The sequence below is a fragment of the Salvelinus alpinus genome, chromosome 19 (assembly GCF_045679555.1).
Source record: "Salvelinus alpinus chromosome 19, SLU_Salpinus.1, whole genome shotgun sequence".
Taxonomy (NCBI): Eukaryota; Metazoa; Chordata; class Actinopteri; order Salmoniformes; family Salmonidae; genus Salvelinus; species Salvelinus alpinus.
Window position 1 is genome coordinate 42,504,868 of NC_092104.1, and position 12,302 is coordinate 42,517,169.

The 12,302-nt window shown below is 39.2% G+C and overlaps 1 protein-coding gene across 1 annotated transcript in view; it reads right to left on the minus strand.

The window, feature by feature from the left end:
- The window catches only part of LOC139545641 (GDNF family receptor alpha-2-like), a 78,896-nt gene that overhangs the window by 10,373 nt on the left and 56,221 nt on the right, over window positions 1-12,302 (minus strand). Inside the window, exons 5-7 of the mRNA XM_071353622.1 lie at window positions 10,023-10,135; window positions 8,807-8,947; window positions 5,427-5,590 (exon numbers count right to left, since the gene is read on the minus strand). Coding sequence (XP_071209723.1) covers window positions 5,427-5,590; window positions 8,807-8,947; window positions 10,023-10,135 — 418 coding nt within the window. The remainder of the gene's footprint in view (window positions 1-5,426; window positions 5,591-8,806; window positions 8,948-10,022; window positions 10,136-12,302) is intronic.

A 12,302-nucleotide genomic window follows, 5' to 3' on the forward strand; every position in this document is an offset into this window, starting at 1 on the left:
ACTGGACAACATCATGCATGTGGTCCTGAGCAGTCATGAGATTTACGAGGCTAGAAAGCTTGTCTTTTGCCAAGAGGAGTCATATAAGCATTCTACCAATTAATCTACGATGGAAGTTTGACACATTTTAATTGCCAAGCATATATGCTGTAGAATGAGGGGCCGCCCAAAAAGTCCCCACCGGCTCCCTCTCTAATTATAAACTTCCTGCTTGAGTAATCACATGTCTTATTGTTTCCTAATTACCATTTTTACTATAAATTAAGCATTGCACTGCAGCGAGAGTGGCACAGAGCGGTGCATCAATACTGACATACACACAGAACCTTTCGAGAAAGCAATTCAACAGCTCCCCTCCTCTACCCCCCACTGTTATTGTTATCAGTGTGGCTTATTCATTCATTCTCACCCTCACACAATTTTTAAGGTATTAATTTGCTGTCTTTATCACAATGAGGGTCGTGTAAAGCACACTATTGGAGCAGTGTGAGAGATGACTATTTAATGGATGTGAAAGCCTGAAATTGCTCAGCATTCAACATCATTATAGGAGTCTTTTCAAACATAATAATGATGCCAGAACAGTATTGTTTTCAGCCATGCATGAAACATGGAATTATAAATATCCCTATTATAGTCATGAAATGAAAACAATGACTTCTCTTGTTTAAAGCTACAATCCTTAATTGAAACAATAACAAAGTGTTCGCAGAGACCTCTGTTTTAGTAAAAAGCTGAAGGATGGGCCTAGAGAAATGGAACCACTCTCAAATTCTTAAACAGAGCTACTGATTCAAGGACTGGCCATCCATGATACTGAAATTGTAGTTTTAACCATGTTTTGAGGCTATATAATGTTTGTTTACATTTACTTTGTTTACAACGATTTGAGTAAAACAAGACAGTTGAACTAAGGCATTTACAAGTTAAGTTCTTTAAGAATCGATGGGTACAGCGTATTCGGAAAGTATTCAGACTCCTTACCTTTTTCCAAATGTTGTTACATTACAGCCTTATTCTAAAATTGATTAAATAAAATGTTTCCCTCATCGATCTACACGCAATAACCCAAGTTTTAATTTTTTTATTTTTAGCAAATGTATTAAAAATAAAAAACATCAATACTTTATTTACATATGTCACACCCGGATCTGTTTCACCTGTCTTGTGTCACACCCTTCCTTGACCTGTCGTTTGCCTGCCCCCTGTTTTGTAAATAAACTTCTGTGATTCGAACTGTTTGCTTCTTGGTCTTATCCTGAGTTGTGATAATAACAGAATTGTTCAGACCCTTTGTTATGAGACTCGAAATTGAGCTCAGATGCATCCTGTTTCCATTGATCATCCTTGAGATTTTTCTACAACTTGATTGGAGTCCACCTGTGGTAAATTCAATTGATTGGACATGATTTGGAAAGGCACACACCTGTCTATGTAAGGTCCCACAGTTGACAGTGCATGTCAGAACAAAAACCAAGTCATTAGGTCGAAGGAATTGTCCGTAGAGCTCCGAGACAGGATTGTGTCAAGGCACAGATCTGGAGAAAGGCACCAAAACATTTCTGCAGCGTTGAAGGTCACCACAAACACATTTGTCTCCATCATTCTTAAATGGCAGAAGTTTGGAACCACCAAGACTTTTCCTAGACCTGGCCGCCTGGCCAAACTGAGCAATCGAGGGAGAAGGGCGTTGGTCAGGGAGGTGACGAAGAACCCGATGGTCACTCTGATAGAGCTCCAGAGTTCCTCTGTGGAGATGGGAGAACCTTCCAGAAGGACAACCATCTCTGCAGCACCCAACCAATCAGACCTTTATGGTATTGTGGCCAGACGGAAGCCACTCCTCAGTAAAAGGCACATGATAGCCGGCTTGGAGTTTGCCAAAAGGCACCTAAAGGACTCTCAGACCATGATAAACAAGATTCTCTGGTCTGATGAAACCAAGATTGAACTCCTTGGCCTGAATGTCAAGTGTCACGTCTGGAGGAAACCTGGCACCATCCCTACGGCGAAGCATGGTGGTGGCAGCATCATGCTGTGGGGATTCAGCGGCAGGGACTGGGAGACTAGTCAGTATCGATGGAAAGACGAACGGAGCAAAGTACAGGGAGATCCTTGATTAAAACCTGAGCCCTGACTTGAACCCGATCGAATATCTCTGGAGAGACCTGGAAATAGCTGTGCAGCTATGCTCTCCATCCAACCTGACAGAGCTTGAAAGGATCTGCAGAGAAGAATGGGAGAAACTCCCCAAATGCAGGTGTGCCAAGCTTGTAGTGCCATACTCAAGAAGAGTCAAGGCTGTAATCGCTGCCAAAGGTGCTTTAACAAAGAAATGAACAAATGGTCTGAATACTTATGGAAATGTGTTATTTCAGTTTCTTTTCATAAATTTGCAAAAATAAATGTTTTGCTTTGTCATATTGTGTGTAGATTGATGAGGAAAAAACACAATTCAATACATTTTAGAATAAGGCTGTAATGTAACAAAATGTGGAAAAAGTGAAGGGTCTGAATACTTTCTGAAGTATTATGTTTCAAATTTAGTCAGAAAGTTGTTTACATTGCAAGTTAAAGCGTACTGTTAGCTAGCTAGCTCACACCGACAGTGTCACAAGGAAAGCATCCCAACACACACCTCCTCCATCACACCTCGTCCTCCATGCTTCATGGTGGGAACCACACATGCGGAGATCATCCGTTTACCTACTCTGTGTCTAACAAAGAAATTCCATTATTTGTTATTTGTATCTCTTATTTTTGGGGGTATTTTCTTAACTGCATTGTTGGTTAAGGGTTTGTTAGTAAATATTTCAATGTGAGGTCTACACCTGTTGTGTTCGGCGCATGTGACAAATACAATTTGATTTGATTTGACAAAGACACGCTGGTTGGAACCAAACATCTCAAAATTTCCACCAGTCTAATGTCCATTGCTTATGTTTCTTGGCCCAAGCAAGTCTCTTCTTCTTATTGGTGTCCTTCAGTAGTGGTTTCTTTGCAGAAATTCGACCATGAAGGCCTGATTTATACTGCATAAAGCAGGCCTTCATGGTCGAATTTCTGCAAAGAAACCACTACTGAAGGACACCAATAAGAAGAAGAGACTTGCTTGGGCCAAGAAACATAAGCAATGGACATTAGACTGGTGGAAATTTTGAGATGTTTGGTTCCAACCAGCGTGTCTTTGTCAAATCAAATCAAATTGTATTTGTCACATGCGCCGAACACAACATCTGAACAGCTGATGTTGAGATGGGTCTGTTACTTGCACTCTGTGGAGCATTTATTTGGGTTGCAATCTGAGGTGCAGTTAGCTCTAATTTCTGCAATTTCTGAGGCTGGTAATTCTAATGCACATCCTCTGCAACAGAGGTAACTCTGGGTCTTCCTTTCCTGTGGCGGTCCTCATGAGAGCCAGTTTCATTCTTAGTGCCTCATGGTTTTTGCGACTGCACTTGAAGAAATGTTTAAAATTCTTGACATTTCCCTGATTGACTGACCTTCATGTCTTAAAGTAATGATGGACTGTCATTTCTCTTTGCTTATTTGAGCTGTTCTTGCCATAATATGGACTTGGTATTTTACCAAATAGGGCTACCTCCTGTATACCACCACTACCTTGTCACAACACAACTCATTGGCTCAAATGCATTAGGAAGGAAAGAAATTCCACAAATTAACTTTTAACAATACAGACCTATTAATTGAAATGCATTCCAGGTGACTACCTCATGAAGCTGGTTGAGAGAACGCCAAGTCAAAGGGTGGCTACTTTGAATGATCTAAAATCAAAAATATTTTTTGATTTGTTTAACACTTTTTTGGATACTACATGATTCCATATTTGTTATTTCATAGTCTTGATGTCTTCACTATTATTCTACAATGTAGGAAATAGTAAAAATAAAGGAAAACGCTTGAATGACAAGGTATAACCAAACTTTTGACTGGTACCTTAGGTCAAAAGCATCTTCATACTTTTTGTGTTGAAAAGATGCATATTTGGATTTATATACTCAACATAAATATTTTTTTTGGTGTGAATACAAAACAGATAAACAAACATGTTTTCCCACTGTACAGCAACAGTTTTTTTCTACCTATCCCAGAAAATAAACCTGGGGTTATTAGCATTGCAGACAGGGTTGGGGAGTAACGGATTACATGTAATTTGTCACATGTAAGGGATTGCAAAAAAACAGTAACTGTAATCCGTTACTTTACCAGCAAAAATATTGTAATCAGATTACAGATACTTTTGAAAACTAGATGATTACTTAAAGGATAACTTTTAAAATCAGAAAGGATGTTTGCGAAAAAAATCTTTGAGACTTTTCTCAACGACTATACGGATATCAGTTATTATTGATATCTACATAGAGCATTGATGTGAATCACACTGCTGCTCTCTCATTTAGCTATTTGCGCCTTATGGATTGTGGTTGTTGTGGATGGCTGTTCACAAATCTAAATGTGTATTTGAACCCAATAATGGTTGAATTCAAGAAGTTTAAGCTGCCTATCAATCATTGTTTTTGAAACCAGTGGACAGCCAGTGAAAAATGCGCTCTTGCAACAGCTGCATAGTGCGGAAAAACTACGCAGTTTTTAAAATAAAAATCTAATTCATGCTGATAAAAAAATTATCTTTAGTTCTAATGCTCAAACTCGCACACTTTTGATGGGGCAATCTGTAGTTGCTACATCAATTTTTTTATATATAAATTATATATATTAATGTAAAGATATAATTTATCGTATTATTATATCTAGTAGAAAGTGATTGGTTAGAAGAAGCCTACATAACCAACCCATGAAGTAAATCCATATATGGCCAGCTATGTAAACTTTAACATTGATTTATCCTGCAATAGATGTCGTTCAATTGGTAACATACATTTTTGTCTTCTTCAAAGGCCTCTAAGGGGAAACTAATCTAAAAGTAACTGAACGTAACCATATTACATTACTGAGTTTGAGTAATCCAAAAGTTATGTTACTGATTACAATTGTGGACAGGTAACTAGTAACTGTAACGGATTACATTTAGAAAGTAACCTACCCAAACCTTATTACAGAACATTCACATAGAAATGGTGTAGAACTGACATAATTCTGTTTCATGTAGAATAGTGATTCTTGTCAGCTATGCATCATCTGCAACATTCAAAATGTTTCAAAAATGTTAACCAGTTTTAATTAAATATAGCTATCGGTGATTAATGGGTCATGTTCATTTGTCACCTAAAGGACTAACATGTCCTGAAACAGGGAGGGACCTTCTGGTCTTGTCCAATAAAAAAACATTCATTTGTTTACAGTTACAAAGTGCTTTAAAACGTTTTCCGTTCTGTGTCCTAATGAACACGACCCTGGTTATTTGAACTTGGCACCTGGTGCTAGCTGGTGATATGCTTGCATACCTTCCCGTGGGCTTCATCTTCAGGCTGGACGTCATTGGGGTTGTATGGCTCTGAGGTGCTGACTGAGGTCTCTAATCCAGGCTTCATGGAAGGGGTTGGTGGGACAGACTCAGCTTTGTGGAAGAGACTTTCTGTTCCATAACCGAATGCTTGAATGGAATTTCCTGTGGGGGCAAATGATAAAGTCATTTGTCTAGACTGTCTTCACACTGTTGGGGCAGCTGACAGTCAGCCCTAAGTCAACTTTTTGGTCCTCTGCCCAATTGTAGGGTGTGGGTGTTGATCTTCCTTTTGCTTCACTACCATTTGCACTGTTCAGTTTGAGACTGCTAAACTTAGTCAGCTGCCTGCATGTTTTATTGAACTTTACCTACTACACCCTACAATGATATACTGTACATCATATGATTATCACCTTATCATGTTGGACAACAAAAATGTGCTATAATATACCTCTTTATCTTAGAGAGTAGAGAAAATATCAGCCGCATACAGGATGTTCATCCACAGACACCATGGCCAAAGCCTTTGACTCATAACAACACTCACTCAAACCTTTTATGTTGCAAAAAGGGTTTTGGTCAATTTACGACAACAACATGGCCAAATAGCCCTGTAATGTCTGCACTCGAGTTGATGAGCCCCATTTGTTTGCCAGTAAGTATCCAGCAACATCTCACTGTGAGATGGAATCTTTTAAAAGCAAATAAATGAGCCTGTGAAGTGAACACAAAATACTCTGCAGGGGGAGGGTGAAAAATACATCTCCAGTCAGCTTTGCTGATGGGTGGGGGTAAACCAGGACAAAGTACCTTTTCACTCTGCTTGTCCATTTGAACAGAACACATGTTTCTTTCTGTTCAGGCAGAAAGAAGGCAAACCGTGTAATTGCTTGGCAACCACCTCCATTATAAGGTCACCATGCAGAGATGACTTTGAGTAGATTTATGTGACTGATCAGATTCAGAACATTCTCAAACAAAGGTAAATATTTCCCCCTTTCGGAGACAACAGAGAGCAGTGACACATGCAAAGAGAGCTTGCATGCACCGCGAGCACACACACATGCACGCGTACTGTACACACGCATAGCATAGTAAAGGCATAATGGACTTCAGATTTCTTATGTAAAGACATTCCATGGGGTGCTTGGATATCTCAGCCTTGGGTTGGTAACAAATCTAGGACGAATGACAAAACTATGAAGAACATAATTCTTGTGATTTCAAAAAGTATTGTAAATTATCTTAATATGCTGGCCAAGTTAAGACGAGTCTTGTTTTTATTATGACACGAGTCCTGTTTTTGTTAAGACAAGAGTCTTGTTTTTATGCATATCTTTGCTGGGGTGGAAAGATCATCCAGAGAAGTGCTAGGGGAATAAACTAATAAATCACCAAAGTTGGCTAGAGGGCTCCTTCAGCGGATGCTTTTATGCATCCAAATGTTCTACCGAGTGATTAAGCTCATTGCCGACAGCAATTCAATTTTTTTATGACTTCAGATAAGTTTTTCTTAACCCTATTGCTGTTACCTGCAGGGACGAGGCTGAATACGATTAGCCTGTTGTCTAATTTGACATAACATGTTCCATCTCTGTGGATTTATGTCCCCCCACTTAGTGTATAAGAGCAAAGCTCCATCTATTTCAGTTTATCTTATCCAGTTCCCCTTGACTGCAAAGAGGAGATGCTGCATTTCTGTATTATTTCCCAAGAAGCCTCCTCAGCTACAAGCATCATCCCTCATCTTGCAGACTCAGCTAAAAGTGCACCACGGCAATCTATTGAAATGGTCTGAAAGCATTATCCACACAATGAACATGTTAAAAGCACTGCTATTGTGTACTTCTGATGATATTGCATGGTACAGCACAATGGTGTGGCGGTAGCCTTGATATTTGCCTAATAAATGGTGCCATTAGGATGCTTTCTCTATCCTTTCACATTCCCATGTCAAGTTACTTCCATTCAATGATCTCTTTTCTCATACACTAATATTTAAGGTTAAATTCGCACACTGTATATAGACTTTCTTAAAAAAAAAAAAATTCTCTATTGTGTTATTGACTGTATGTTTGTTTATTCCATGTGCAACTCTGTGTTGTTGATTGTGTGTTGTTGTTTGTGTCGCACTGCTTTGCTTTATCTTGGCCAGGTCGCAGTTGTAAATGAGAACTTGTTCTCAACTAGTCTACACGGTGCATTCGGAAAGTATTCAGACCCCTTGACTTTTTCCACATTTTGTTACGTTACAGCCTTATTCTAAAATGGATTAAATAGGTTTTATCCCCTCATCAATCTACACAATACCCCATAATGAAAAAGCAAAAACAGTTCCTCTCAAGCTCTGTCAGGTTGGATGGGGAGCGTCTTTGCACAGCTATTTTCACGTCTCTCCAGAGATGTTCGATAGGGTTCAAGTACGGGCTCTGGTTGGGCCAACCAAGGACATTCAGAGGCTTGTCCCAAAGCCACTCCTGCGTTGTCTTGGCTGTGTGCTTAGGGTCGTTGTCATGTTGGAAGGTGAACCTTCGCCCCAGTCTGAGGTCCTGAGCGCTCTGGAGCAGGTTTTCATCAAGGATCTCTCCGTACTTTGCTCCGTTCATCTTTCACTCGATCCTGACTAGTCTCCCAGGCCTTGCCGCTGAAAAACACCCCCACAGCATGATGCCGCCACCTCAATGTTTCACCGAAGGGATAGTGCCAGGTTTCCTCCAGAAGTGACGCTTGGCATTAAAGCCTGATTGGTGGAGTGCTGTAGAGATGGTTGTCCTTCTGGAAGGTTCTCCCATCTCCACAGAGGAACTCTGGAGCTCTTTCAGAGTGACCATCAGGTTCTTGGTCACCTTCCTAACCAAGGCCCTTCTCCCCCGATTGCTCATTTTAGCCGGGCGGCCTGCTCTTGGAAGAGTCTTGGTGGTCCAAACTTCTTCCATTTAAGAATGATGTCCAATCAAAATTTACCACAGAAGGACTCCAATCAGGTTGTAGAAGCATCTCAATGATGATCAATGGAAACAGGATGCACCTGAGCTCAATTTCAAGACTAAGGTATTTCTGTTTTAGTTTTCGCTTTGTCATTATGGGGTATTGTGTGTCGATTGATGAGGAACAATTTTTATTTCATCCATTTTAGAATAAGGCTGTAATGTAACAAAAAGTGGAAAAAGGGAAGGGGTCTGAATACTTTCCAAATGCACTGTATATAAACAGACCCCAAATCTACCTACCTAACAGCTAAAATATGTTAGATGTGCCAGTTCTCTTTCAGTTTAGAGGGAAAAACACTACAGATTTTAATGGTGGTGCCATTAAAATCATATCAGAAGTAGTCTTGTATGTGTTACAAAATGTATTTTGAAGGCAAGTTGGACTCACTCAAGCAGGTGTTCTCTGTGAAGTCCCTCAGAAAGCTCTCACACTCCTCTTCCTGGTTCCCACTTCCTTTACAGGTGCACCATGGGGAGACAGTCCAGTTGTTGTAGCTGCCATCCACATAATTTGGAGTCATATCTGTCCCTATGGAGGTGAGAATAAAGCTGCAGTTACAGATAATTCACAGGTCACTAATGGATAATAATGGACTACATTTACTATAAACAGCATACCTACCTACACAGGCTTACAGTATGTTACTAATGGCGATGGTGCCTACATTGTACCATGGAGCTAGAGGGGGGGGGGGGGGGGGGGGGGGGGGGGTGAATTAACAGTAGTATGCTGATTGATGCTTGTTTCAGATGTGGAGTGTCAATACGGAAAGAGCAGGCTGGTCATATTAGTTTACAAAGATATTACCAAAAACAGATGTTCTGTTGGATAATGCTTTCAGGAGAGGAATGCTGTATTTGTGGAAAACACATCATACTGTGTGATCCAGAACAACTAACAAGAGTAAGTTTACACTAGAGATGTCTGACACATTTATAGTAACTATCAACAATTAAATTACAGATAGGTGGCAGTGGGAAAGCTATTACTATGCCACCCCTAAAGAGTATTTTAAGGTCACTTAAAGTAGTAACAACTAACTCCTATCATTTACCGCCTTCATTGTACTGAATAGTGTCAACACATTACTAAGGTGCTTTAAAATGTCTACTGGTATGGAAGGATGTCTTTGCGACGTACATTTTCATGTTTCTATTTGAAGAACATTTACTATACAAGTAAACAGATGGTAATTAAACGTTTCAATGAAGTAACACTCTCACTGTCCCATCATCACCTCCACTCAGCCACTGATGTAAAATGTGTTTAGGGGAAGAAACAGAGGAGGGGTATGGGTATCACTTAACCTAAAGTCTGCAGGTATTGTGCATTATAATGTGATTATAATGAATTATAACACGTCATAAGCATTTATTAACACCCTAAAATGTATAATTATCATCTCCAATGATCATGACAAAATAACAGACATATTGAGCCAGTGGAACATGTTCTGTCATAGGGAGATATGACATTATATAAGCCTTAAAATAAGCCATTATAAAAGCTCATACATACAGTATAACAACTAATAAAGCATTATACTTGCAGGCTTTAAGTCAAGTTTTACCGGGGTAGGTAGCCCAAAATCCCCTGCACTCACCAATGAGGCCAGCGTAGGAGGCCAGACAGGCCTGGTAGTTGTCCTCATTTGGGCAGCTGCTGACTGTGTGCTGAGTCACCATGCAGTTCATGTGGAAATCGGCCAGTCTAGATCTGCACACAAACAAACACAGTGAACTACATCATCAACACACACCCTGGAAGTGCGCTTTTTGCTATGATCGGATTGCTCATAGTTCAACATAATCAGACCTTGGTTCAAATACTATTTAAGGTATTTAAATCACTTTCAAAGACATTTGGAAGTAAGTATTTTGATATTCTCTATTTGAAAACACATGTAGTTGGATATTGGCATGTATTTTGAAATACAAATACAAACTCCTATGCATTTGAACTGATGTCTGTTTGGTATTTTAATTTTCTTTTGGGTAAATAAGTAGTAGGCTTTTTATAGGAAATTATTTGAAAATACTTCCAAAAAATTACAATGGAAGTAGTTGTTTCGGGCCACATTATCTGAAAATACTCAAATACACTTATTCATTGACTTATACAGCCTGAATTCAAAATTGATGAATTGTTGTTGTTTTTAACCTATCTACACACAATACCCCATAATGACAAAGTGAAAACATTATTTTAGAAATGTTAGCAAATGCATTGAAAATTCAATACAGAAATATCTCACTTAGATAAGGATTCACACCCCTGAGTCAATACATGTTAGAATCACCTTTGGCAGTGATTACAGCTGTGAGTATTTGTGGGTAAGTTTCTAAGAGCTTTGCACACCTGAATTGTACAATATTTGCTCATTACTCTTTCAAAATTCTTCAAGCTCTGTCAAATTGGTTGTTGATCGGCAACCATTTTCAAGGCAACCATTTTCAAGTCTTACCACAGATTTTCAAACAGATTTAAGTCAAAACTGTAACTCGGCCACTCAGGAACATTCACTGTCTTCTTGATAAGCAAGTCCTGTGTAGATTTGGCCTTATGTTTTAGGTTATTGTCCTGCTGAAAGGTGAATTCATTTTCCAGTGTCTGGTGGAAAGCAGACTGAACCAGGCTCTCCTCTAGGATTTTGCCTGTGCTTAGTGCCATTCCACTTATTTTTTATCCTGAAAAACTCCCCAGTCCTTAACGATTAAAAGCATAGCCATAACATGATGCAGACACCACTATGCTTGAAAATAAGGAGAGTGGTACTCAGTAACACTTTATATTCAGGACAAAAAGGGAATTGTTTTGCCATATTTTTTTCAATATAAATTGAGTTCCTTGATGCAAACAGGATGCATGTTTTAGAATTTTTGTTTCTGTAAAGGCTTCCTTCTTTTCACTCTGTCAATTTGATTACAATCACTGCCATTAAACTCTGTAACTATTTTAAAGCCACCATTGGCCTCATGGTGAAATCCCTGAGCGGTTTGCTTCCTCTCCGGCAACTGAGTTAGGGAGGACTTTGTATCTTTGTAGTGACTGGTTGAGTTGATACACCATCCAAAGTGTAATTAATAACTTCGCCATGCTCAAAGGGATATTAAATGTCTGCTTTTTCTATTTTTACTGATCTACCAATAGTTGCCCTTCTTTGTGAGGCATTGGAAACTTCCCTGGTCTTTGTGGTTGAATCTGTGTTTGCAATTCACTGTTCAACTGAAGGATCTTACAGATAAACTATTATTGCACACAGAGTGAATACATGAAAGGTATTATGTGACTTGTTAAGCAAATTTTTACTCCTGAACTTATTTAGGCTTGCCCTAACAAAGGGGTTGAAAACTTATTGACTCAAGACATTTCTGATGTTCATGTTTTATTAATTTGTAAACATTTGAAATACATTATTCCACTTTGACATGATTGGGTATTGTGTATAAGCCCGTGACCCAAAAAACATCAATTTAATACATTTTAAATTCTGTCAGTAACACAAAATGTGGAAAAAGTCAAGGGGTGTGAATAATCAAATACAGTATTTGAACCCAGGTCTGCACATAATACAACAAGGCCATGATTCAATCTGATTGTGCATTGTCGACAATGCAGCTTTTAAAGGTAATTTCCAATTCAGTTCACATATTCTGTGTTTACCGTGAATGCGCTTTCAACGAACACGGGAACATTGCCTTTAAAACCTGTATTGTCGACAACGCTCGATCGGATTGATCCCCGGCCTTAGTTCAGAATCAGATAGCATTGAACTAAGCTTCCCATAGAATCGGTCAACTGTCAATTAATCAGGTGAGGGACGGCTCGGGTTTTGGCAACACTTTTCTCAAAACAGCTGAAATTGTTCCTGAAATAAAAATGG